The sequence below is a fragment of the Aspergillus campestris genome (assembly GCF_002847485.1).
Source record: "Aspergillus campestris IBT 28561 chromosome Unknown P168scaffold_18, whole genome shotgun sequence".
Classification (NCBI taxonomy): Eukaryota; Fungi; Ascomycota; class Eurotiomycetes; order Eurotiales; family Aspergillaceae; genus Aspergillus; species Aspergillus campestris.
The window spans coordinates 1-25219 of NW_020194353.1; the positions used below are offsets into that span (position 1 = coordinate 1).

General features: G+C 53.2%; 13 protein-coding genes across 13 annotated transcripts; 6 read left to right on the forward strand and 7 right to left on the reverse strand.

The window, feature by feature from the left end:
- Positions 1-1668: 1668 nt before the first annotated feature.
- On the reverse strand, positions 1669-2442 carry P168DRAFT_322757 (uncharacterized protein; the record flags this gene model as incomplete). The annotated part of the gene is made up of 4 exons (XM_024840602.1): positions 1669-1841; positions 1907-1913; positions 2132-2257; positions 2329-2442. The coding sequence occupies 4 exons, from the start codon at positions 2440-2442 to the stop codon at positions 1669-1671; spliced, it is 420 nt and encodes a 139-aa protein (XP_024688434.1).
- Positions 2443-3450: 1008 nt separating this feature from the next.
- On the forward strand, positions 3451-4474 carry P168DRAFT_337692 (uncharacterized protein; the record flags this gene model as incomplete). The annotated part of the gene is made up of 1 exon (XM_024841749.1): positions 3451-4474. One exon carries the CDS (start codon positions 3451-3453, stop codon positions 4351-4353), a length of 903 nt encoding a protein of 300 aa, XP_024688435.1. The 3' UTR covers positions 4354-4474.
- A 562-nt stretch (positions 4475-5036) lies between these two features.
- Positions 5037-6586, forward strand: P168DRAFT_293871 (bZIP transcription factor). The gene is made up of 4 exons (XM_024837904.1): positions 5037-5363; positions 5411-5671; positions 5845-6412; positions 6468-6586. The coding sequence occupies exons 1-4, from the start codon at positions 5274-5276 to the stop codon at positions 6560-6562; spliced, it is 1014 nt and encodes a 337-aa protein (XP_024688436.1). The 5' UTR covers positions 5037-5273; the 3' UTR covers positions 6563-6586.
- Positions 6587-6726: 140 nt separating this feature from the next.
- Positions 6727-8367, reverse strand: P168DRAFT_313738 (kinase-like protein; the record flags this gene model as incomplete). The annotated part of the gene is made up of 3 exons (XM_024839697.1): positions 6727-7969; positions 8040-8188; positions 8225-8367. 3 exons carry the CDS (start codon positions 8365-8367, stop codon positions 7149-7151), a joined length of 1113 nt encoding a protein of 370 aa, XP_024688437.1. The 3' UTR covers positions 6727-7148.
- An 895-nt stretch (positions 8368-9262) lies between these two features.
- On the reverse strand, positions 9263-10774 carry P168DRAFT_261112 (uncharacterized protein). Its single transcript, XM_024834688.1, has 3 exons — positions 10416-10774; positions 9875-10353; positions 9263-9810 (listed from the first exon to the last, which is right to left on the reverse strand). The coding sequence occupies exons 1-3, from the start codon at positions 10566-10568 to the stop codon at positions 9273-9275; spliced, it is 1170 nt and encodes a 389-aa protein (XP_024688438.1). The 5' UTR covers positions 10569-10774; the 3' UTR covers positions 9263-9272.
- Positions 10775-11318: 544 nt separating this feature from the next.
- On the reverse strand, positions 11319-12262 carry P168DRAFT_322761 (alpha/beta fold hydrolase; the record flags this gene model as incomplete). Its single annotated transcript, XM_024840603.1, has 2 exons — positions 11319-11846; positions 11897-12262. 2 exons carry the CDS (start codon positions 12260-12262, stop codon positions 11319-11321), a joined length of 894 nt encoding a protein of 297 aa, XP_024688439.1.
- Positions 12263-13353: 1091 nt separating this feature from the next.
- Positions 13354-13951, forward strand: P168DRAFT_293876 (uncharacterized protein). Its single transcript, XM_024837905.1, has one exon. It carries the CDS (start codon positions 13511-13513, stop codon positions 13751-13753), a length of 243 nt encoding a protein of 80 aa, XP_024688440.1. The 5' UTR covers positions 13354-13510; the 3' UTR covers positions 13754-13951.
- Positions 13952-14202: 251 nt separating this feature from the next.
- On the forward strand, positions 14203-16014 carry P168DRAFT_293878 (cytochrome P450). The gene is made up of 2 exons (XM_024837906.1): positions 14203-14662; positions 14714-16014. Exons 1-2 carry the CDS (start codon positions 14267-14269, stop codon positions 15902-15904), a joined length of 1587 nt encoding a protein of 528 aa, XP_024688441.1. The 5' UTR covers positions 14203-14266; the 3' UTR covers positions 15905-16014.
- Positions 16015-16540: 526 nt separating this feature from the next.
- P168DRAFT_322763 (uncharacterized protein) lies at positions 16541-16929 on the reverse strand (the record flags this gene model as incomplete). The annotated part of the gene is made up of 2 exons (XM_024840604.1): positions 16541-16609; positions 16783-16929. 2 exons carry the CDS (start codon positions 16927-16929, stop codon positions 16541-16543), a joined length of 216 nt encoding a protein of 71 aa, XP_024688442.1.
- Positions 16930-17280: 351 nt separating this feature from the next.
- P168DRAFT_300417 (biotin--[acetyl-CoA-carboxylase] ligase BPL1) lies at positions 17281-19402 on the reverse strand (the record flags this gene model as incomplete). The annotated part of the gene is made up of 3 exons (XM_024838424.1): positions 17281-18607; positions 18675-19317; positions 19366-19402. The coding sequence occupies 3 exons, from the start codon at positions 19400-19402 to the stop codon at positions 17281-17283; spliced, it is 2007 nt and encodes a 668-aa protein (XP_024688443.1).
- Positions 19403-19550: 148 nt separating this feature from the next.
- On the forward strand, positions 19551-19892 carry P168DRAFT_210732 (uncharacterized protein; the record flags this gene model as incomplete). The annotated part of the gene is made up of 3 exons (XM_024833052.1): positions 19551-19573; positions 19623-19719; positions 19824-19892. Coding segments are annotated over 3 exons (189 nt in total), but the record flags the coding sequence as incomplete, so codon positions are not given.
- Positions 19893-20054: 162 nt separating this feature from the next.
- On the forward strand, positions 20055-21179 carry P168DRAFT_307911 (putative mitochondrial genome maintenance protein Mgm101). Its single transcript, XM_024839146.1, has 2 exons — positions 20055-20660; positions 20757-21179. The coding sequence occupies exons 1-2, from the start codon at positions 20068-20070 to the stop codon at positions 21022-21024; spliced, it is 861 nt and encodes a 286-aa protein (XP_024688445.1). The 5' UTR covers positions 20055-20067; the 3' UTR covers positions 21025-21179.
- A 129-nt stretch (positions 21180-21308) lies between these two features.
- P168DRAFT_261130 (serine/threonine protein kinase) lies at positions 21309-24562 on the reverse strand. The gene is made up of 2 exons (XM_024834689.1): positions 23539-24562; positions 21309-23487 (listed from the first exon to the last, which is right to left on the reverse strand). The coding sequence occupies exons 1-2, from the start codon at positions 24175-24177 to the stop codon at positions 21316-21318; spliced, it is 2811 nt and encodes a 936-aa protein (XP_024688446.1). The 5' UTR covers positions 24178-24562; the 3' UTR covers positions 21309-21315.
- Positions 24563-25219: the final 657 nt, after the last annotated feature.

A 25219-nucleotide genomic window follows, 5' to 3' on the forward strand; every position in this document is an offset into this window, starting at 1 on the left:
ATATATACAGATGAAAATCTTGGTATTTACATCATTAAACATAGTAGATAACTTTGAGGCATAATGGTGGATATCTATAAGTTTATAGATGTGGATATCGCAGATTATGATAACCCGTTGAGATCCACTGTCCCAACAAACCGTCCATAGTCTATATAAAGCATTAACAGATCTATTGAACAGTTTAACACTTTGACTCATTACACACGACCACAGTATCTGTATCGAAAATCGACATGATGCTCGGAGACAGCTGGCTCCCAGTTATTCTATGTGTGCTCGTCCTCGCATACAAAAATCTCCCCTTTGTATGGCATGTCAGTATCCCAGAACCCTCATGTCTATTTTACTACTCCTCTTTTTCTTTCTTGTCTTCTTGAATATATATATGAATACTAAAAAAAAACAGATCCGCTTCCTCCGCACCCTCATAACCCGACTCTTCCTCTCCCCAACCGCCAACCTCCCCCTGCACCCAACCCACCTCTTCCTGCCCGCAATCCACCGCACCCGTTCCCCCGCCACAGAATGTGACTACACCTAACACAAGTCCAACTCGACGTTACTTCACCGACCTGGACATCTCGCGCGGCAGCCTCAGCCTCGTCCTCCTTCAGCGGTGTCTGTCATTCATGCCGTCGGAGGCGAAAACCACACCGCGGCGATGATCCTCAGCGTGTGCAGTGCATTTTTAGGAGGGAGATCAAGCCTTATCAGGGGTATGAGGTGTGACGCGTGTGATGGCGTGGGATGAGAAGTGGTTGTATTTGGTGTCGCATTTTGTGGAGAGGGGGGCGAGTGGGCCGCGGGAGTATGTGCTTCAGGGGGGGAAGAAGAATGTGACGGCGGAGGGTTTGGAAAGGAAGAAGGATAAGGGAGGCAGAAGAAGGTGTTTGCGTCTTCTGTGTCGAGATATGTCTTTAAGCAGGGGCGAAAGACGGTGGCGCCGGAGGCGGTCCTCCTGCAGTGTTGGGCTGTTGCCTGACGGGAGGACGCATCGTGGGAAGTGATTGAAGAGAGGAGGAAGCGGGATGTGGAGCGGCGCAGCTGAAGGAGGGTGGGATGCGGTGCATGGAGCGTTTGAAGAGGTGGATGTTGCGTTGGGCAGGTATACGGATTTGATGTGGAGGTGATGGACTACTGCTTTTGCACTGTGCGTATAGAAGAGTATACCAGGGTCATAGTGTTTTTTGGCTTGTATACTATATTCATTAGACATATGGCGTCATTCACAGGGTTGAGTGATGATCTTGGACACCTCAGGGATGATATATGAATATCAAACTGGTAGCATTTATATTTTGGGTGTCAACGCTGGAAGGCGATCGGCAGGGCGTCTCAGGGACGGGTCGCCGCACCAAAAACAACATCCGCGAGCTCCTAGTAATACGTAGAGGTTGCAAGCCATGCTTAGTTTCGTACATAGGCCTGTACGACTAGGCGTGCTGGTGCTGGTGCTGGTGCTGGCGCTGGCGCTGGCGCTGGTGTTGGGGATTGTGCTTAAACATGTACAAATCGAAAGTTATACTCACTTTTATTCAGAAAGATGAGTGGAAATTCTTCCACTTCATCCTCATCCAAACTAATCAGATTACCCACCGCCCCTTCGTCTGGGTCCAAATTGATTGGCATATCAGGCCTCCCGCCACCTGATTCTAACCCCCCAAACTAGGCGTAGCTGCTGGAAGACCTCTTTCCCCACTCGCCGCCATAGCTCGTCTCGTACGGAGCACTGACTGACTCTGTCAGGCCATTTGTAGTTGGCACATGCTCCGCCGAATGCGTCTGGTAAAATGCAGCATTCAGAGCCCAGCACTCCGCCTGGGCAGCGGCGTTCCCACCTAACACATAGTAGTCTTGATAGACGGGAATGTATAAGACACCATTGGCAGAGATTCAAACTGACGGATGCTCTGGTACTCGTTAGAGGTCAGGTCAAAGTCATTCACATTATTGAGCAGGCAGTTATCTGCATTGAGTATTTTCTATAAGCACTGCAAGCCCCGCAGAGGGAGCTTTTACCTACCCGACACAACCATGGCGCCCCTGCTGGCACTAGTGACAGTTCAACCTTCCCGGAAGAGTCTGGCACTCGACACCAGCCACCCCGCTGTCAGCGACCCTAACGCACCTGAGTCATGCAGTGGGGACAGGGCTCGATGTCGGACGAAGACTCCCCCGAGGAAGACTCCGAATCGTCTTCGTCGGAGGTCCCGGGGGCCTCGGCCTTGGAATACGCCGTATGGATGTTGTCTGCCTACTTGGAGAGACAGATGGGATTGTTATATCCTCTGGGATAGTCATAATGAGCTCCTGGGCCGGTGAAACCTGGGTGTGATGGAGGCGGACTACCAGCTCCAGGGGGGCTCTGGGAGGCGATGATGGTGCACTCTCCTTGTAGTGCTTGCACTCTCTGTGAGGGCAAGCCTCGTCCTTCTCCATTGCTTCGTGGCAATCATCGTGGCCACACCGATGCACTGGTAGGCACTCTGGTCAGCTGTATTCATACCCTTGTGTCAGTCTATATAATTGAAGGATGATATGTAGGAACATGACTTACGACCAGTTTATGGCGCGGTTTAAAAGCAGTGACAGCGCGTCAAGAAGGATCCAGAACAATCTGAAGATCCACATCAAGATGAGGAGCTGGGCCAGGTTGAAGAGGCTGGTGGACTGGATGGCACTTTTCACCTCATCGTGCAATTGGGAACGTTCGCTTTGGCGTTGGGGTTGAAGGCGAAGGTCGAGGTAGCCATGTTCCTTTCAAGGCAGACTTCATTAGCAAGGATCCAGTATATTGTCATATTCCTAGAATTGCCCTTCCAGTTTTGTTTTGTGGCTAGAAGATTTTGATTTGTAAAATGTTGGGATCTCAGCTATATCAAGCCCGACCAGATACCGATCCAACAATTTGGTGTAGTCAATTTGGTGTAGTGGTTGAGATAGAAAGACCAGGAGAGATTGTCAAGATAGGAAGCTACGATCGACACGATGGATATTGCATATATAAGGAACTCATACTATAGGGCCTAAGCCTCCCAGGCTGCACTAAGGACTCTAATAAACTCATTCACTTGGGCTATTGTGGTCACATTCAAAACAGTATGATAATCAGCGAGTGTCCTTTTGGGACAATGAATAGACAACTCTAGAACAATGAAGTCAAGATTCAATTCACTTCTAGACAATAGCGTAATATGTCACTAAGTAGCCTATGTGGATTTTCAACCAGATAATCAGTTTGTTTATACGATTGAGTGACTACAAGGAAACTGCCATGATGTTGAGGATTATATTCAACTTGGTCCATTATAGTTTGGCACCTTCCTAGACACACATCAGAATGACCGCATAGAGAAGTTCAATTATCACCATTGACAAATCCACGCTCCCATCTTCTCAACCAGACCATTCTTCTTCACATAACATCAACGCTCCGTCTTTATTGAAATGGATCCCCTTATCACTCAGCTCGTTGTGATCGGGTGTCTACTTCCCGTGGCTATCTTCCATCAAACCACATATCGCTTGCTACAACATGACAACCTGCCTCTGTTCTTCCTTCAGATAATCTTGCTCTACGTCGTCTATTTCTTGGCCAGCTGGAGCGGAATCAACATATCCTACGCCCTCGAAACCTTCTGTTACAGGATCGGTTGCCGCCAAATCGGAAACGCCATCCTGTCCCTGGCCAAAGCGCTCACTTCGAACAGCGACAAGGAGGAACAAATCAAATTCAACACCCAGTGGCACAGACACATAACAGGCACGATGGCAACCAAGCAGTACGGGCTGCGCCTTCTCGAGCGCAAGGCCGACATCGAAGCCCGCATTGACGCACACGGCCCGAGCAGCAAGAAGGTCCAGGAGACCATTCAAGAGCTTGAAGCGAGCTTGGACGACGTGCTACCTGCGCTGTGGATATTGGCACAGGAAGCCGATCAGTTCACGGTCGTTGTGGCAGCAAATCCTTACTTCGGGCATACGGCCCATGTCAACAGGGAGTACAATTCGAAGGACGCGAAAGTCAACCGAAACTTGCCGACACTGAAAGATTTTGGACCCTGGGTGAGGGCATTTTACTACGAGTTGCAGCGGGATACGGAGGATCACGACCGCGAGGAGTGTGCGCGACGGATGGGATGCTGCGCTCGCGATTGCGGCTGTTGTCAGGAGGTCCGGCGAGCGGCGAAACGGAGGGATGATGCGTATGATTCTACGAGGGAGATCTTGACTCATAAGGGTCACTGTACTGTTGACTGTGGCTGTTGCGTCCGCTGGAGAGGGTTCACCAAGCCGGTTGGGTCTGGTGGTTCAGCGTTGAAGGAGCGTCTAATAAAGAATGTCGACTAGTTCTTAAGTTGACAGGAGTACTTGTTCCTACTTGACGTCTTTAATACCAAGACGTTTGCTCGATTTATTCTAATCGAGACTCTACGTATCACGGTGGTACTTCAGGGGTAAATACATCAGCTATTCAGACATAAGATATGAGACTGTGCTTTAGTGTACCTCAAACCATATAGATTCTAGGTCCACGAACCAATGAGTATACAAATATTTACATTTTGCCTCCATGGTACTGATTTCCAGATAATGACCTCTATCTAGTTATACCACAAGAACATACACACCACTCCCACGGACGTTTGATGGGTCTGGCCTAGGAGCTCGTTTCAAGCCTAGGAATCTTAACTAATTTCCTTGTACGGCTATATTCACTGTATGGGATTTAGAGTCTGTTCATTAAATAAATTCACTATAATCTTTGTAGACAGGATTAATGAATATACTGTCGGGTTCTTTATACTTCTAGATAGATCACCCATAATTAGGGGTTTATCACGCATCTTAATAACATACACTATTTTGATACATGAAACAATGATTATTCAAACATTTACATTGTGTCTATCATAATGACTGACAATAAGGTTGTTATCATGATCTGACAAGTGGGTCATCTCCACAGCCGAGGGATTACATTATCGGATAGAATCATCTCGCCTCGCCGAGGACTCGCCAATTTTCACCCCATCGTATCTCGATTCCACCCAACATTGATCAACAGAATTCAACCTCGAGGCATGGTGGATCCCACTCCACACCTCCGGCAGCTTCTCGCTGCGCGAGATTTCGCCCCAGACGATCAAAATGCGCCAGCCCCGGCGCATCCAGATCTGACGCCACCAGCCGATCGTATTCATTCCTCGGTCCAGGACTCAGACACTGAGCCTTCAACCACCACGGTCTGCACATCGATACCGCCAACAATGCCAATGATACCGTCCTCCCAGGGCCGTATGCCCCGGAGCAGTGGTCGTCCGCGATCTGGCCCAGATAGCGCCACCGTCTTATCGGAAGTAGGTATCGTCTGTGACGCAATGGAGACAGGATCTAACAGACCCAGGAACGACGAAGTCAGATCCGACGCGCGCAAAAGACATACCGTTTGAAAAAGGCGGCCAGTTTACAGGAAACGCAACAGCGAGTCGCACTCTTGGAAACGAAACTGCAGAGTATCTCCGACTCGCTATCAGACTATAGAGCCGCGCTGGTGTCTGAGCTGCAGGACAGCCATCCACTAGTTACCGGCTTCGATAATATCTTTGATATTGCTGGTTGCGATCGCGACCAAACGGGGACGACATCCCAAGCGCCAACAGACAATGTCGAAGCAACGCGATCATACGACTCCAATCCTCCGAACACCCCCTTCGGCTACCACAACGACAGCCCCTTCACCACCACAATAGAAACACCCACTACACCTCTCCGACAGCAACCATCGCCTACAATAACCCCTCGCCCAGCACAAAAAACCACTCACACGCCTTCCGCGAGTGCTCCCTCTCCCGCCAGCTCCAGCGCTACAGCCTTGAATACGCCTTCCGCCTCTTCACCAACACCCACTCGCCCCCCGTGGAAATCTACCGCGTCTTCCGCCTCGTCCCGTGCCTCCGCAACCGCTCCAAAATGTACCCCTACTTCCGACGGCTCGTCTGCGCCGACACCGACAACCCACTCGAAGTACCCACCCTACCGTTCTACTGCATCGGCGGCGCCGGCACGCACTACCCCGCGCGCGACACCGCCGGTAACCCCATCTACCCGCCCAAGATGCGCCTCCCGCGGCGGATCTTGAGCGTGGGCGTGGGCGTGGACGGTGCACAGAGGCGGCTCGAGGCTTGCGGGCTCGACGGTCGGTGGTTCGATTGTCGCGATGTGGAGGGGTTCTTGCGCGAGCGGGGCGTCCAGGTCGATGGGTCTTTGTTTCCTGTTGTGAGGGAGTCGGATTCGGCTTCCCCTGGTGGTGGTGAGAGTGCGGACTATCAACTGCAGATGTCGCTGGTGGAGTCGTTGGGGGAGAGCGTGGCTCCGTCGAGGCTGGACCTGGAGTCGTTTTTCCAAAGTGAGTTTTTGGCAGTGTGAATGGGACTTGTCAAGTTTGCTAACTAAGCTATTAGGACTCCTCCGCGGAGTGGTCATTCTTGGTCGCGTGCCTGGATTCCGGGAATGTGATGTGGTGGGGGCGTTTAAGACGTCGGTTATATCTAGTTGATTGGAGTATGTGTATATGTTTGAGTACTATACATTCTTATATATAATCATCATCTGTTATGGAGATCATCTCTAGAAGGCGGACTGTAACAAAAAGACTACTGCACATGATTCGACATTGTATAGTACGATCAGGGCATAGCAGGATCATCTGACTAGCCATCTACAGCCTTCCTCCATCTCGGTGCAAAGCCACACAGCCACCGTGGCTGTTTTCTCCTTCATCTGCTCCCCTTGATCCACGTAAAGCAGTCCAGATTCTTCCCTCCCCCTATTCTAGTAGTCACACCTCTAGTCGCGGTGACAACTTCATCGACCAGGGTTGTGTTCACCCATGGAGACCTCGGTCCGGATGATATCATGGTAGAATTTGCAGGAGACCATCGCTGCATTGTTGCTGGACTGATCGATTGGGAGTGTAGTGGATTCTATCCAGAGTACTATGAAGCTGCTAAGTTTACTAATTGCCTATCGCCGTATGAGGAGAATTATTGGTATCTGTTTCCACCAGACTGTGTCTCGCCAAGGAGATACGCTCACTGGTGGCTTCTCGGCCGTGTGCATAATGCCCTAAAGCCCTAAAGATACTATAATAATGCCCTGTCGACACCAGCATCCTTTAGTTGGGAGATAGCTTCTAGAAGAGCCATGCGCGTTTGTGTGTCTTCCCCTGTAAGACAGGAAGCAATGTGATTCAAAGTCTCCAAAAAAGGACAAAACCCTGCATGTGATATGATTTCAGACAATAGCTTGCCATAAGCCCAAGTGTCATTTCTCTGGCGCACCTCAAACGGAAGACCGGCAGGTGATATCTCTTTTCGGATCTCCGGAGCAAGCCACATGTGTGTAATTCTACCAACACCACTGATATCAATCAGCACTGCGTTCCCGTCTGCGTCGAGGACAACATTCGAGGGTTTAATGTTCATGTGTATTATTCCTGCCTTGTGCAAGTAGCTTATTGCAGTAGCTATCTGTATAGTCCAGCTTTCCCAGGAATGTTCCCTCACGCGATCCTTATCTAATAGATTTTGTAAGGATCCTCCAGGGTAGAATACTGATAGAATGCCAAAGATAACCGGAGGTTGTTCTGTTGCACTTGATGTTGTATACGGATTCGTGGCCACTGCGATACCAGCCAATTGAGCAATGTTCGGTTCTCCTCGAAAGTATTCGAGATCTTTCAACTCATTGCGAATAGTTTCTGTGTCGTGGGCCTGGTATAGAGGTCGGTTAACTACCTTGAGAATGTATGGTGTCCTATCATTGACATCCACGACGTGAGAGACTCCGTCCGTAATCTCTGACTGTTCTAATAACTTGGCCTTACTGATCTGCCGAAGAGAAGGGAATTCACGGCATGAAGGATAGATAACCCTTGGAAGATCCTCTCGGATCGTGTATCTGTCTCCCAGAGAATTATGCAAAGGGCCCAAGAGCGAGCTCTTCAGTATTATGTATTTTCAACATGGAGTCACGTTCATCGGTGTACTCTTCTAAGACCACTTCACTGACCGTGTCGTTAAGAAGAGGGAGAGACCTGAGGTCTATCAGCCTGATAAAGTCCTGATACTCTTTGCGTCTCTGCCGCTTTGGGGTCTTATTTGACACCGGTCTGTCCACAGAGCTCAGAATCCCCCCTTTGAAAGTCACCTTGATCTACCACTTATGGCCTTCCGAGTGGAATATTAAGATTTGCGAACGACTATTAAGCTCCGCCTGGCCTTGCACGAGATAATCCCCATTTTCAAGATAAGACTTGAAATCGATCGAACATTTAGACTCGTGGAAAGAATCAGAGAGCATCTGGGCCCATAGATCGGCTGATCGTGATGGATGGACTCTACAGGGGACGTTGTGGATGATAATGATGTGTCTTATGTTCAGCAACCCCCTGAGCACACATCGTACACGTGACTCTATATGTATCTATGTAGTCACGTGCATTGTGAAGGTATGCTGACTCAACTTTGCATAGAGTTGCATGAATAGTGCCTTCTCCTAACCAGTAACATGGATTAAGTGGCAGGCAGGCATTTATGTCGTGTTTGGTCATCTCGTCTGGTAGCATGGTAAGCTACCCTAGGTCTAAGTAGGTACAAAGCCATAAACATACACTTGTGTCATGGTAAGTCAGCTCCTTTTCGGGTATCAATGAGAAGGACATGGATAGACTTGTCGGTCAGTCGCAAGTTCAACAGCCAAGGGGCCGTTTAAATGCGACGACATCATCAAGGAGCTGACTCTGCACGGCTACGCAGGATGGAGTACTTATATACTCCCGTCTATAGCGACGCAGATCATCTTTCTCTTCTTCATGGATGGACGGGCTAAAGGATCGACCTGGCGCAATCAGATAAGATCGGTGAACCTCGTGGAATCATAATTATTTCAACTAGTCACCCGACTAACACCCACGATCGGACATCCTGTGGGAACTCTATACTCGCGCGGTAGGTAGCTGCTAATCCAGGGGTTCGTCGACGCAAGCGCTGCATTAGCTGGTGATGATCTGCCTGATCGAGTTGGCTTGGCTCGGTAGCGCTGTTATAGCGCCAATCTGTATAGCACGGAGTATATCACAGAGGGTAAGGCTTGAATCATCGTACTTCATTTATGCAACATTAACTATTTCTCATAGACCGACCCCCTTCCCCCACCCTTAATTAATATACGACACTACCCACCCCACTCTCATGACTCGAATCTCGCTACCGCCCCCCATTAACCTGCACAAAATTCTTCTGCACCCGAATGCCCCTCAGCGGCACCTCGTCATCACCACAACTCTCACTCCTCATGTCCTGCCGGCTGCTCGCGCGACTAACCCGCACATCGGTCGTCATCTTCCCGCAGTCATACCCCGGTCGCAGATCTCCGGACTCGTGGCCCCCCTCGCCCTGCGAGTCGTTTTCGTCCGGCAGATAGTAGAACGAGTGGCGGCGGGCGCCGCCCGTGCCGGTGCGGCTCCCGTCTTTCATCGACAGGTCGTGCGGCCGCGTCCCGCTCGACTGGCCCTTGGATAGGGCGTCGGTGCGACTGCGCAGCAGGGCGGGCATCGCGTGCTGGATGCCGAGTAGGCGTGCGCCGGCTTGGAGGGCGGGCCGCATTGTCGGCAGGCAGGCGGAGACGATGCCGGCGGACATTTCGATCGCTGTCCAGGCGACTGTTGGGGCGAGCGTGTAGGAGGAGTCGAGGGGTGTGTAGGAGAAGAGGACGGTGAGGCGGTAGGCGGAGGCGAAGACCACGCTGCAATTTGTTATCAGTATATCTTATCTTTATTTTATTGTAAGATGATGGGAAAAGGACGTACAAGAAACCGAGACCAAATGCAATGGTCAAGCCCACTTTTTCAGACGTCCGCAGCTGCAGTTTCCAGATCTGAGGCATCGGCAGGAACAGGATGACCAGGTCGGTGGCGATGGTCGAGGTCGCGTTGGCGATCCACGTAGCGACCTGGTTGATGCAGTGGCCGGGCAGCTGCGGGTACCAGAGTTTCTCGACGGGGACACAGATGAAGACGAAGAGGAAGGTGATGGTGATGACCCAGCAGATGATGAAGGTGCCGATGCCGTAGGCCCACCGCTTGAAGTAGGGGAAGTGGAAGATGCGGTAGTACATGAAGAGGATGCTGATCTTGGTCCAGACGAGGTTGAAGACGTAGAGGATCTCCGCGACGACGAGGAACTTGGCGATGAGGACGATGTTCTCGGGGTCGACTGTGTCGGCGTGCAGGCCCATGCCGTTGTGGATCATGGCGAAGATGAAACCTACGACGACGAAGTTCCAGGCCTGTCGTTCTTCTTCTTAGTGATGCTCTGGTTGATGGGGGAAGAAGGGTTGGATGAACGCACCATCGACCAGAGAATGATCCAGTCATCCCACCATAGCTTTTGCTTTCGCTCCCATCGCGAGAGCAGCCGCAGACATACAGACACAAAGGCCAGCACCGTCACCGCGATGGTGGTGGCTGCTGCCCAGCGTTGGAGGCTGTCGTCATTGCCCATTGCATTTCATACTCTCATATCACGTCGCCTAACAGGAGTTTTGGAAACAAACCACGCGGGGCAGTAGGATTTATAAATTAGAAAAAGAAAAACAGACAGAAATGATTTTTCTTGAAAAAAAAAAATAGATTAAAACAACCAGCCAATATAGTAGGTAATATATAAAGGAAACTCCACCATCGTGACAAGAGTCAGGGGGCCCAAAGGTCCAAAATGGTCAGTCCAGATTTTTTACGACCGTTGAACCTTCTCTTAGTCTCGCGTCGATTCCGCATCTCCTCCTCTCCCTCCCCCCACCCTCATCTGCCGCAATGCCGAGTTACATGCGAACGGTTACGATGAGGCCAATCATGGAAGCCCCGTTGGATCCGCCAACTTGCCATGTGTTGGCGGAAAAAATGGCCCAAATCCCGCCTGTCTGTTTCCACTATCCGAATTCCGTTGGTAGGAGGAGACGATCTGCATGTTTTCCTTCAGGAAATGATATGAACCGGGGGGAGGACGAACCATGGAATGAGTGGCTGCAAATCCATCCGAAAGAGCCTAGGGAGAGGAACTAAATCGCGTGGTCGAAGTCTATGACCCACTATCCCCTCAACCACGCCGTCATTTGGGTGGCTTGCCAACCAAAGTATTTATTGCTGTCTAATTTTAACGAGATGAATAATATCTCTCCCGTCAATGGACCATGGATTGCACGCAACATGATAGATATTAATAGGTATGTATGTAAGTAGTAGTATATACAGATTAGGCATATTTCCGGACCATCTCCAAGACAGCCTGGTTTACTTCAGCCGGGTTGGTCGCGTTCAGATAATGGGCTCCTCCCTCGACCATCCGCAGTGACGCCTCCACCGACCCGCTCAGCAACCGAATCTGCTCCACCGGCACCGTTGTGCCAAACGGCGTGTCCTCACTGCCCTGCAGCCAGTATACGGGGCACTTGACGTCGCGCAGGCGCATCAGCAGCCCGTCGCGCTCCAGCAGGCAGTTCACTGCCATGCGCACCTTCTTGCGGCCCTCATCTCCGCGGTACACCTCCTTCAACGTCTTGGTCCAGAACTCGCCCGTCTCGGCGGGAGAGTTGGCGCCGAATCCGATGCCGCTCACCATGCCGCACCACACGTCGTCGATGAGGAAGTCGGGCGTCGCCGTCGCCGACGACCACTTGTCGTGGAAGGGCGCCAGCAGCGGCGCGGGGTCCCAGCATCCCTTGCTGCGGGAGTCGGGCGACTCGCTGTCCATGGACGTACCCAGGGGAATGACACCTTGGATCTGGAAGAGGTCAGTATCAAGGTATCGGGAGAGACAGAAGAGAGAAATACCCGCTCGGGCGCCAACAGGGCCATCCGCATCACAACCCAGCCGCCTTGGCTGGTTCCTAGCGTAAACGCCTTCTTGATGTTCAGTGCGTCGAGGACTTGCAGCGCCATGATGGCCGAGTCCCAGTAGGTGAAGTGCTCCGTGGCGCAGCTAGTAGCGCCGTGTCCCAGCGGCTCGATGGCCAGCAGGTTGACGGCGGCGGTGAGCTCGGCGCTCTCGAATTGCGGGCGGTAGAGCGCGGTGGTCATGCACATGGAGTTGATGAGCACGCAGGTCGGCTTGGAGGGGTCATATTGGCCGTTGGAGAGAGTGTAGCCGGCGTCGATGCCGCCCAGATGGGGGACGCGGATAGTTTGAGTGGCTGCCATGTTGCTTGATGTAGTAATAAATCTTCTGCAAGGACACTAGAGGATAGTTGATACTCCTGGATTATGGCAGTCGGGCAGACGTCGTTTTTGTATGTCCTCCTAATCGTGATGACAGTCGTCCTTTTTGGCAGCTCCGAAGATGGAGTAAACTAACGGTCGGGGGTTGATCCTTGTTCTGGTGCAGATCGTCGTTGAAAATGTTCGTTTGACAGGATTATTAACCTTTGCGACCGTTTTTCTCAACGGTTCGGTAGGTCGGCTACCAACCATCTGCCTGCCCCTATCCTGATTTTTCCTAATTCGTCATAGAATGGTAGAAACTGGCCCCACTCGGCACATCCATCTACTTCCTTGGTTGGAACGCAAACCCGGGCTCCAGGCTCAAACTCGCCTGCCTGTGTGGGACTGGCCGGCCATTTAAGATTTGACTTGCGTCTCATTTCGTGTCGGACGTACTCTCCGCAAGGTTGATTGAATTGGACTGACAGAGCTGACCGTTCTAAAGGGTTCTAGGGTTTTAAACGGTTCTGGAGTTGAATCTCGTAGATCGAGTCGCATGATCTTGAGTGTAAATCCCCGTCCTTAGGCAGATTTCTGCAACTGTAAAAGAAACCCTCTGTGGCGGACAATCACCTAGTAGGATGCAGGAATTGGCTGACTGATGTGTTGCATGAGAATCCAAGCTTGAATTCCTCTCCTAACGATGATCCCATGTGGAAACCGTGTCTGATATCAGCTCGGGGGCTGGAAGCTGAGATAAGGTCTTCAAGTTGGACTTGATTTAAACGGCTTCACTTTGTTGATTTTTTTCGTAGAATGATGTCAGGCTTGGTACCTCTCATGGTCTTTGTGATCCCTTGGTCTTCAAGGCATGCAACCAGTCATGATATCTAGAGTGAGAGCGGGGTCCTGGTGGATCTCAATTTCATCGACACAACTGATGGCAAAATAGGAGAAAATGAACTGAAGAAGACATTCCTGCCTGAGGAACATGGCAGAGACTGGGATGTCACCTGATCTTTATCTTTCATCTTTCTAATCTCTTCATTCTCTTCACTTTCCTCTGTCTTGTCAATTTCCTCACTTTCCTCGTCTACTCAGTACATAATATATCTATATTAGGTTCGTCGACCTGTCTCGCCGTTGAGAAAAGTGGGTTCAGAGTCACACCGCCAATCAACATTTGCCGAACCAGGCCAGCCCATATTATGTGTCAATTGATTTGATTCCTCAAATGTGGGTCTTTCCATGCGTTGTGAAGTCCACCGTACTGTGGAGTACATGGATATTGGAAATTGCACTGCTGAGCTGACTGTTATCTTGCCGCTGGATTGTCAACGAGCCGACTGCGTTGTCGAATCATACACCTCTCAATTGTTATTCAAGCCCCCAAAGCAAACGGGAAGACCGAGGATCCGGTTCCTCTGCATACAGTGTGACGTGTGTGTATCCAATGCGGGTTGGTTGTACAATGATTGGGGTGGTATATGAGGCTCAACTCGATGTACTCCAAGATATAGCTCATGAGGTGGGCCATCTCTTTCAGCTTTGGTAGATGGTCTTTCTTATTGGATATCCTGTACTGAGTTCAAGTGATAAGCATGTTTGCTGGTTGATAATGGGACTGATCGAAATGTGTATTGGGTTCTGTATTGGAATTTACGTGCAGGAAGAATGATAACAAGAATGTCAGATTCAACATGAGATCAGATTTTACCCTGTTAATTGAACAAACACACTCAAGGTATCTACTATGACATGGATCCATTCCATGCCTCAGTTGAGCCTCTTTTGTCTGTTCACGAGCAAGACACGTTCACTGCATCCGGATAGACCGACGTTGTGTTACCATTGAAGTAGGCGCATCTCGTAGGAATGACAAAGAAAGAGGCCATGCCTGCATCACGCTGCCAATGCCAGCTGCCAGCAACGTGACCAGCACTTCTTCCACTACTTCTCCCATCGTTGATATTCTTCTTCTCCACTGCTCACCCACCAGACATAATGTTCTCTCTCGCCTCCCTCATCAGCCTCGCCGCCCTCCTCGATCTCCTCTACGGCCTCTACACCACCTTCAAACATGCTCGCAATTTCGTCCGCTGGCGCTGTGGCTCTCTCCCGGCCTATCCTAGCGACTTCCTGGGCTGGAACACTCTCAAAGAACTCCAAGCAGCAGACAAAGCACGCAGGCTGCCCGTTCTGTTCGTTGACCGCTTCTCTCTCATGGAGACTCGCGAGAACCGTCGCGTCAATACCTACCTCACCCGCCAGGCCCTACGCGATGTCATCATCACCTGCGACCCAAAGAACGTACAGGCAATGCTAGCCACCCAATTTCAGGATTTCGAGCTGGGAAGCGCGCGCCGCATCTCCCTCCACCCTCTCCTCGGGAATGGAATCGTACGCCCCTCCCTGGTATACACCATAAAATAATAACTAACTTACATCAAGTTCACCACTGACGGCGAACACTGGTCTCGCTCGCGCGCTCTCCTCCGCCCCCAATTCACCCGCGATCAAATCAGCGATCTGAACCTAGAAGAGCGCCATGTGCAACACGCCTTCCGCGCCATGCCCGTCGACCCCACCACTGGCTGGACATCCGCCGTCGACATCCAAACCCTCTTCTTCCGACTGACCATGGACTCAGCCACCGAGTTCCTCTTCGGCGAGAGTGTCAACAGCCAATCCGCCGCGCTGGACACCAACCAGCCAGACTCCTTCTCCGCCAACTTCGACCGCGGCCAGCAATTCGCGGGCCAGCGCGCGCGCCTCGACAAGCTCCACTGGCTCGCCAACACAAAGGAAAGCCGACACGTCACTGCAGAAGTCCACGCCTACGTCGACCAGTTCGTCCGCGCCGCACTGGACCAGCAACAGTCCCGCAAACCAGACATCTCCAGTCCAGCGCCCACCAAACAGCACGGCGTATTCCTCCAGCAACTAGCAGCCGCAACCCAAGACCCCATCGAGCTCCGCTCCCAACTCCTCAACGTTCTCCTCGCAGGCCGAGACACAACCGCCTCGCTCCTCAGCTGGAGCCTCCTCCTCCTAGCCCGCCACAGCGACGTCTTCACCAAACTCCGCACCGCCATCCTCGCGGCCTTTGGCCCGGACGGCCCAAAAACCACCCCGATAAGCTTCATTGCCCCCATAACCTTCACCTCCCTCAAAGACTGCCGCTACCTGCAAGCCTTCCTCAACGAAGTCCTCCGCCTTTACCCAATCGTCCCTAACAACCGCCGCACAGCCGTCCGCGACACCACTCTCCCGCGCGGCGGCGGGCCAGACGGCTCCCGCCCTGTCTACATCCGCGCCGGCCAGCAAGTCCTGTACAGCGTGTTTGCGATGCACCGTCGTGTGGACCTGTGGGGTGAGGATGCGAACGAATTCCGCCCTGAGCGTTGGATGGAACACTCCCCCGGTCACCGGGTAGGTTGGGAGTATCTGCCGTTCAATGGGGGCCCGCGCATCTGCATCGGGCAGCAGTTTGCGCTCACGGAGGCGGGGTACGTGCTTGTGAGGCTGTTGCAGCGGTTTGGGGCGGTTGAGGATGTGTTTTCGGAGAGGGAAATTAGCTATGCGTTGAATTTGACGATCGCGCCGGGGGAGAATGTTACTGTGCGGATGAAGGCTGCTTAGGTTTACTGTTGATTGCGTTCTTACTGTTGACCAGACTCATACAACAAACTTAACTTGTCTTCAAAGGACGGCAAGTAGATGTACGTAGCAGACTTACGTAGTGTACTGATCAGGTGCTTGTAGTATGCATAGATGATCTACATAGGGTGGAGAGTAGTAGTGTCATGCGGATGTCGATCACACATATAGCGCCACATATAGCCACTGACGTCGATGGCATGTACCCCAATAATACCCTTCTTGCTCCCTAGATAGATTCATACGAATCCACCAAGTAGATAACCACTGATATTGCGAAATGACAGAAAAATAGACAGCATATATCATATAGTCGTACGTAGTTTACTCGTAAATCAACAAAAGCAACCCATAAACCATCCCCTAACTATTAATATCTCCTACTCACCAACCTACTACCTCTCTACCTAGGTGGGTAGATAACTCGCAGTACTGCAGAGTAAGTAGGCAGATCAAAGACTGAACTAGCAGCAAATCTCACAGCACTCGAAACAGGCCAGGCCGGCGCAGCTAGTTATCATTAATTAGTATCTCACCCATTCTCTTTCAAGGGGTGGGTAAGAGACACCACAGTAATGGGGAGAGTAAGACGAGAAAATCAAGGAGAAAGAGAGAAACTCACAGCCCACAGCAGATGCCACCGGCGCCACCCCCACGGAGACTCAAGTTCATCTGTTCGGTGGAGCGCTGTATTTATTAGTATCTTCCATCCATATATCACACTTTCCTTGTTCTAGTATCCGTAACACACACACACACACACACACACATATATATATATATTATATATAATGTATGCAATATACTAGCCCCATATAATAATACCAAAACAGGCAGAAGAATAAGAAATAATAACCAACCGGCTGCTCCACCACCAAACCCTCCTTCACGGGAGCACTGGGGCTCGTCGGCTGCTGCTGCACGGTCACGGTGCGGGGATCCCACAGCGGTTCTTGGTATTGGGGTTGATTGTTTTCGTCTTTGGGTTTGGAGAAGAGGTTGAACATTTTAGAAGTGAATTGGGGGGATATTGGGGAGATGGGTTGTGTGTGTGGATTGTGGATCGTGGTTATGGGGATTGGAGAGAGAGAGTTGGAGAGAGAGATGGAGAGAGGGATAGAAGAGAGGGTGAGATGGAATGGACTAAGAGAGAAAAGAAAAAAAGAGGGGTAAGGCTGAGGTGAGTGCGAATAAAGAAGGATGTGGTTATATTATATTATATTATCTGATATTATAGCGCAGTATATTAACGAGTTATGTCTAAGTTTAGTATATTATATCATCCTGGACTGTATTTGTATGTATCTGTATGTATGTATGTTAGGCATCTCTATTTACCAATAATATCTATACAGAGATTATATCTTCCGCCTCACCAACCCCCTCATGAAATCAAAACTGTTACTATCGCTCTGCAACTGCCACACCCGGCCCGTCCCCCGATCCTCCCATCCCAGCTCCTCCGCCAACAGCAACCCGTAGTCCCGCGAGATGCCCTTGATGCGCGCCCGCGCCCCGCCCACCTCCTCCACAGTCACTACCTGGTTCGTATGCAGCCAGTCCGCGTAGTACATCGCCTCGAAGCCCCGGTCGAATCCCGTCCGCAGGAACCGGGTGTACAGCTCCTCGAAGGTCGTCACCACGCGCGCCAGCAGCCGCTCCAGCGTGATGGGCGCCGCCGTCGGTCCCACGAACCGCGCTGCCAGCGCGCTCAGCGACGTCGTTGGCGCTGCGTTCGTCGCGTTGATCCCGATCCCTACGACCGAGATGTACTCGCGCCCGGAGAAGTGCGAGTTCACTAGGATCCCGCAGATCTTGGCGTACTGGTTTGTGGCTGTCGCGTCAGGGTCCTGCGCGTACACGTCGTTCGGCCACTTGAGCTTGACTGGCATGGCTTCGTAGCCCTTGTCGTAGGACTTGATCCCCTGCACGACTGCCATTGCGGCGAGGTACTGGATGAAGATCACTGGTGCCGACTGCAGCTTGTCGATCGGGTGGTGTACCACCGTCGAGAACATCAGCGCTCCCGCCGGCGACACCCAGACGTTGGACCCGCGTCCGCGCCCGGCGACCTGCGTTGTGGCCGTCGCGGTCGTCCCGTTGGGGAGCTGCCGCAGCAGCTTCGGGTTCTTCTCGAGGATGGTGTTGGTGCTGGTGATCACCTCCCCGTACATCAGGTGCGACCCGAACTCGCTCGCCCCCTCGCGCGACTGCCCCTGATACTCCCGCAGATTCGCGTAATACGCGTGGTGGTTGAACGACGGGGTCGTCTTGGACCCCGGTACGTCGTCGTGCACGATCAGCCGCTTCTCAACCGTGCGGTAATCGACGATCCCCTCCTGCTGGCCCGGCAGGGTGTCGCTCAGCCCGTCCATGCTCCACGCGCCCGGCTTCTCGATGCGGAACGTGTCGTTCTCGTCCTTGAGGTACTCTTGCGGCCCGTCTGCCGTCACAGCTTCCCGCAGCGACGCTAGGAGCGGAGCCGTGTCAGCCGGGTCCCGGGCAGACAGGTGCAGGGAGGAGAGGGACGGTACGGTGGTGGTGGACTGCGACGCCTGCAGCCCCAGCTTGACCAGACAGGCCTTGAGGAAGTCCGTGCGCGCCTTGTCGTCCGCCGCGATGGCGTCGATGAGTTTTCCATACTCGGCGCCGCCGGCCTTGCGGTCGAGGTTCACGGCCGCGAATCTACGTCGTTAGATGTAGTTGTCAGTCATAGTAATTACGATGTACAGGGTATGGTAGAGAAACGTACTCGGGGTGCGGCCCCGTCAAAATGGCAGCCCCGTCGCCCACCCGACAGTAGACCACGGCGGCGCCGTCTTCGCCCGCATCCACGTTCAGCTCCTCGGCGTAACGAGCCAGGACCTCGACTCCCTTATCGGCATATCGCCCCGCGTCGACAAAGACGCCGCCCCCATTGTAGTATGAGCGAAAGCCCTCCGGTACGACCACTTGTTCCGGGCTGAGCGCCTCGCGGGCGACCGACAGCTGCGCGGCACGAGCACCCGCCTCGCTGTTATAGGCAAAGCCCCCGAATGCCCCACCGCGGCAGGTTCCGGGGAAGAACGCGAGCTCGCGATTGCCGATGACCTGTAGTGTCTTGTCACCGACCTCAAACTCGCAGTGGCGGGCGCCGTAGTAGCCGCCGGCGCAGAACCCGAGGTAGGCGCCCCCGCGACGGACGTACTGTTCGATGCGACGGTTGCCGGCGCCGTTGAGGGCGCGACAGTATCCGAGATCTGCACCGCCGGGGAAGACCAGCAGGGCGCAGGAGGGAGACCAGGGCTGGTGGAGCAGTTGGTCGGCTGTGACGGGGATGACGGCGTAGTGAGGGGCTAGAAGGCGGCGGAGGGAGTAGAGGCAGTGTCGGACGGATTCGACGGTGGTTCCATTTCCTAGACTTATTAGCTATTGAATTGAATTATTGTAGGGATTGGTTATACCGGTGTAGACCAGGACGTTAAACCTGGAGGGAGCCATGGTGGGGAGATGAGGAATGAAGGCGGAGGCCGAGATAAATGACTCCGCAGGTCAATCTGGGCCGATCGTCTCACCTCATACATCCACCAGTGTCAACCCCAACACACTCAACATGTCTCCCAACAAACGGCCAGAGCAACCCCCTGTGGACGATGATGAGCCTGATGATTGGTATATACCCTGGACACCTTTTGCGCAATTGGAAACTGACAATATGTAGGGATAAGCGCATCTTCAGCACGGGCTGTGCTGCTGAGCAGGACCGCATGAACGACTGTTACTATGTTAAGAAGGACTGGCGGAGTTGCAAGAACGAGGTATTTATAACCCTACTCTATATACCCCTACTCTATATACCTCTACTCTCCGTAGGATCTACATGGCCAGTATGGTCCATTGGTGAATGTAGCTAATGGAACAGATGGAGGCATTCCGCCAGTGCTGGAAGCGACAGGGCAATGACAAACGGACAGACACGAAGGACGCATGATGCTGTACTCTACTGTACTCTACTGTATTTCTAGCCTACAATAAATCAAATTCCCACTCTTAGACACTGTTCCTGGTGTTGTGGATAGTAATCACGTGACACCATCACGAACGTCATCTCCGCGTCCTCAAACGGCGACAGATTCTCCAACACACGCGTCCAACCACAACCCAGCATGTCTCTCCGCCCCGTCCCTCGCGCCCTGCGCGCCTCTCTCCAAGTTCTCCGACCCAGCATCTCCATCCAGCAAACCCGCTCCCTCACACGAACAACTCCAACCCCACAATTCAACCCGACAGGCGCCTCACCTCCGAACCGAACAACAACCCCCAACAAAGCTACTCCTCCTACCACTCCCACCCCCTCCAATGGCTACCGCAACACCAACACCACAAACAGCGCCAACGGCACAAACAATACCGTTGAAACCCCCATAAAACGCACCGAAAACATCTCCAAAACCGGCCTCTCAGACCAGCCCCTCGAGCTCGACGACCCAACAGCAGACCGCATCGACTGGACGCGCTCCTTCCACGGCCTCTCGGCAGCGCCCTTCCCCAAAGAAGCAGCAGACATCCTCCTCGCAGAGGTCAACCCCGATGAAGTCGAGATCAAGCCCGACGGCATCGTCTACCTCCCTGAAATTAAATACCGGCGGATTTTGAACCGCGCGTTCGGTCCTGGCGGGTGGGGGCTTGTCCCGCGCAGTGAGAGTATCGTTACGCCGAAGACGGTGACGAGGGAGTATGCGCTTGTTTGTAATGGGCGGTTAGTTCTTCTTTTCCCACTTTTTCTTCCTCGCTTTTTGTTTGCGTTATAGAATTTGTTTTATTCCCCCAAAAAGCTAACTAATATAAAAAATAGCCTCGTCAGCGTAGCCAGAGGCGAACAAGACTACTTCTCCCCCGACGGCATCCCCACCGCGACAGAAGGCTGCCGATCCAACGCCCTCGTCCGCTGCTGCAAGGATCTCGGCATCGCCAGCGAACTGTGGGACCCGCGCTGGATCCGCCGCTACCGCGCGCAGTACACGCGCGAGGTCTTCGTCGAGCATATCGTTAATAAGCGCAAGTCGAAGATTTGGATCCGGAAGGATGATCCGGTTTCTTATCCTTGGAAGGAGAGCAAGTGATTTGTTCGTTCTTCCTTCCTTCCTGGATTTGAGGGTTTGATGGAGTGGGGTTAATGGGGAATGAGGAATGGTTTTTTATGTATGATAAATGCATGCTGGATTTGTTTGTTGATTTGATTTGTATTATAGAAATACTGGGAATAAAGTACTCTGCTATCAAGGAAGCCAACAAGAATCAAAAGATATCAAACAAAATGGAAACCATTAGATAGAAAAGAAAAGATCAGAAAAGATCAAAAAGAAAGGGAAAGAAAAAAAAGACTGCGCTATCCCAACTCCATCCCATACTCATTACAATATAAATCTACTAATTCCACCGCCGAAACGCCCCGGCATCTCGTGCGCCTGTCTCGCTGAAGCCGACCGCGGCGGGAGTGACTCCGGCTGCCGCTCCTCCTCGAACGAGTTCACGTTCTCTCGGGGTCGCTCGGACGGCAGCTCCGAGGGTGGCTGCTGCTGCTGCTGCTGCTGCGAGGTTGAGTATGGGTTGTCAGGGTAAGACGTCACCGCCTGCCCTGGGGCGGAGGGCCCTGGAGCCTCGTAGTGCTGGTGGTAGGGGTCCGTCGGGGCAGGCGGGTACTGGGTGGATGCCCGTCTCGGGGGCGTCGGGTGGGAGAGAATGGGCACCCCGCCTGTGGCGGTGGGGAACGGGGTCCATGGTCCTTGTTGGCCTGGGGACGGGGTCCGCGCCAGAGACCCGTAGTGCGCGCTGGCGGCTGCCGTGGGGTCATGTCCTGGGGACGCCGCCGGGGTCTGGTAGTTGTCGACTTCGCCGCCGGCGACGGAACGCGATCGTCGCGGGTCGGGGTAAGTGGCGCCGCTGCGTAGACTAACGGATGGGGTGGAGCCTGCACCACGGCGGTGCAGAGAGCCTGTGGACCGCGCGACGTCGAAGCCTGTCGAGCGGGACTCGTCGTCGGCTAGGTCCGTGTGGAGGCGACGCATCCCTTCGCTGGCGCCGGCGGCGCGCGCCGCGGCACCGGCATCTTTCGAGGCGGCGTCATCGGACTTGTCGTCGGACGGGGAAGGGCTGTCGCTGCCGGCATCGTCGGCTGCTACGGGTCCGCGGATCTGAATCTTGCGAACGGTGGCGATGAGCGCGCACATGAACTTGGAGCGGCGGGAGGCCCGCACGGCGTCGTTGGCCCAGTTGGACTTGTGGCAGATGGACACGGTCAGTTCCAGTTTGTCCATGTCTCCGACGCCGGTCACGTCTACGGTGAGTTCGGGCTGGAAGTCGCGACAGTTGTCCTTGTCGCGCACGAACCGCTCCATCTCGTCGCGGAGCATCTGGATGTCCGAGAAGGTGGTGTCGAAGTGGACCGGCACGGTGAGCGTCTCGTGCATGGCGTTGGAGCGTGTGAAGTTGTCGATCCACAGCGTGTTGAGCACCGCGTTGGGCACCTGGGTCAGTCGGTGGTCGGTCACACACCGGAAGACGCTAAACAGCAGCGAGATACGTTCCACCACATACGGCTTGCTGTCGATCTCCACGCGGTCGCCAATGTCGAAGGGGTGCTTGACGAAGAGGAAGATGCACGAGCCGAGCACCTCTTGCGCGGTAGTCGAGAAGACGAAGCTGAGGGACAGCAGGGAGGTGGCACCCGCAGCGATGACGGTGCCAAATCCACTGGTGACAAACGACACGAACACGAGCACGCCGATGATGAAGGCCACCGACATCAGCAGGTTATCTAGCACGTGGATAGCTTGGTCGACGTCGTGCATGCTGTGGTTCAGCGACTTGCGCTGGCGTCCGATCTCGGCAATCGCCATGACCATCTCGTCCAGGCTGATGTCCCCATTGGTGTCCTGATCCAGCATGTGGAAGCATTCGTCCGCGTCGGACTCTTTGCCCGCCCCGAGGACTTCTGAGATGTCGTCGGGGAACAAGGCCTCGCGGCCCTCAATGACGAACGACATCCAAATGCGTCGCGCCAGGGCTTCGGAGGAGCGTCGACGCTCGAGGGCCTGGGTGACAATCGAATGGGCCGCCGTCGGGTTAAACACCTCCTTCCCGGTAATCTCGTGTGCCACGTCCCCGAAAGCTGCAGTCACCTTGTTGCCGAAGCGCCCCACGTTGTGGCCCACCTCGCGAATGAGCCTCAGCGGCGCGGACGAGCTGGACCGGAGATGACCCGGTCCCTTAACGCCTGGGGATCCTAGCAGGGAGTCCGAGATCGCAGCGTCGTCATCACGGAACTCGCGACAGTACATAGGGAACATGGTGCGCGATGCATCGTACAGCATTCCGACCAGCTGGATTTTGCGCTTGGATTCTTGAATCTTGCGGTCGAATTGCTTGCGGTGGTAGCTGATGGAGATCAACTGCACCAGAGTTTTCTCGGCCAGGAAGATCAAGCTACAGACGAAGAGCGCGAAAAGGATATTCTTGATGGACTTCTCCCACCCCTTGACTCCTTTGTCGCCTTGGGACTTCTTCTCGGGATTCAGCGCCATGATCTACCCTCGTTAGTTTGACTCGTCCATTGACATGCTCAACTCGACACATACCGGGAAGAACGTGACTAGTGAGACTAATGCCCACAACACGGTGGCCATCGGCGTCTCCAGATTGCGCAAGATCAGTGCATATTTGCGCGTACCGGAGCTGACAATGCCACTGAGAAACTGGAAGACATAAGGCAGCGCGCGCGCCGCCAATTTCGACACCCACAGACTGACCCAGACGACCTCAAACCAGCAGAAGAACCAGGGCAGAGGGACACCGCCGATAGCGGCCTCCGGCGCGGCAATGGCCCCCACGATGATCGGAATGGCGAGCAAGATCGCCAGCGGCAAAATGTACAGTAAATACCGAGTGACCAGCGAGAAGTTCAACACGGCCTGGTAGATGCGACCCATGCGCGTGACGGTGCCATCTGCCGGATCTTCCAGTGGGACGCCCGTCGCTCCGGTGATGCGTCGGCGGCCGCCTGCGACACCAGGCATCGCTGCGTCCGACACCAGTCCGGTCTTTTCATTGGCGACGCTGCGGCCGGGTGTGTCGTCCGCCCCGGGCGGTTGGTAGCCCATGGGCTGTCCCGGCGGCGACCTCGGCGTTCTCACGCTGGGATTTCGCGCACCTGTCTGGCCCCGGCTGCCGACATTGCTCAATGGAATATCGATCGTCACGTCATGTGGATTGCCCATTTTGTTGTTGGCGTACTATGCGACGCGTTATGCATATAACGGCGATTCAACGAGTCTTCGGCATTCGCGTCAATTGAGTAGAAAAGGGCCCGCTGCCCTAAAATTGTGGGATAGATTCAGCACGAAGCACTCTGTGCGAACGTAATGTCAAACTTCGATAGTGGTGGAGCGACCGTGTGGGTCAATTAGTAGCGCAGATCAACTTGGGAGAGCACGGTCGAACTGTAGAGACAGACAAATGACAATGAGGCCCTTGATCACGATTCGTAATCGATCAGGGATTGTAATTGTCAAAACAAATGAAATCGGAAAAGACCGTTGCGTGGGAGGAGAGTGGAAGAGAATAGGATAGGAAGAGGAAGAAAGAGACAAGAGAGAAGGAAAAGTAAACAGGGAATGTCTGTGAAACCAGCAGGGAAAAAAGAGACGATTGCCTGAGGCCTGCTCGGTAGGGGAATTAGCTGGATTTGTTTCATCCCCCGCCACAAAACCACAACATCATTCATACCTCATTCTCTCCACCGTCCCAGGAAATCCCCCAAATGGGCTCCTCCATCCTTGTTGTCCTCCCGCGTCCGCTCGTTACTAGGGCCTACTAAGGAATGCCACAAGGCATACCAAAATACTACATTCCATCGGGCATTCCACCCCTGGTCTCTAACAACACCGTCGACTGAGAAGGATCAGTATCAGCACTGTCCGTGGGTTCTGTTCCTGCAGGATTATCTGGGGTCCTGGACTCTCGATTGAACCTTCTCGACGGGATCGTGGTTTGAGATTAAGGGCAGGATCGATGCATGGGCCAATCGGTTATGTCCGAGGGTTGACACGAGCGTTGGCCCCGTTGGAGCTTCGTGATCAATCAGATTGGGTTCTCGTGCCAAGTCTTGCGATCAGCCCCACTGTCATTTCCAGATGAACCATATCGGTCGGACTGGGCTCTGGATGGATGCGGGAAGAGGGATTGTTTCAGGTAATTCATTGTTGGGATGTCTTGCTGGGGGAGGGATTGAGAGCACTAATGGCCTTTCTATACCCAAAA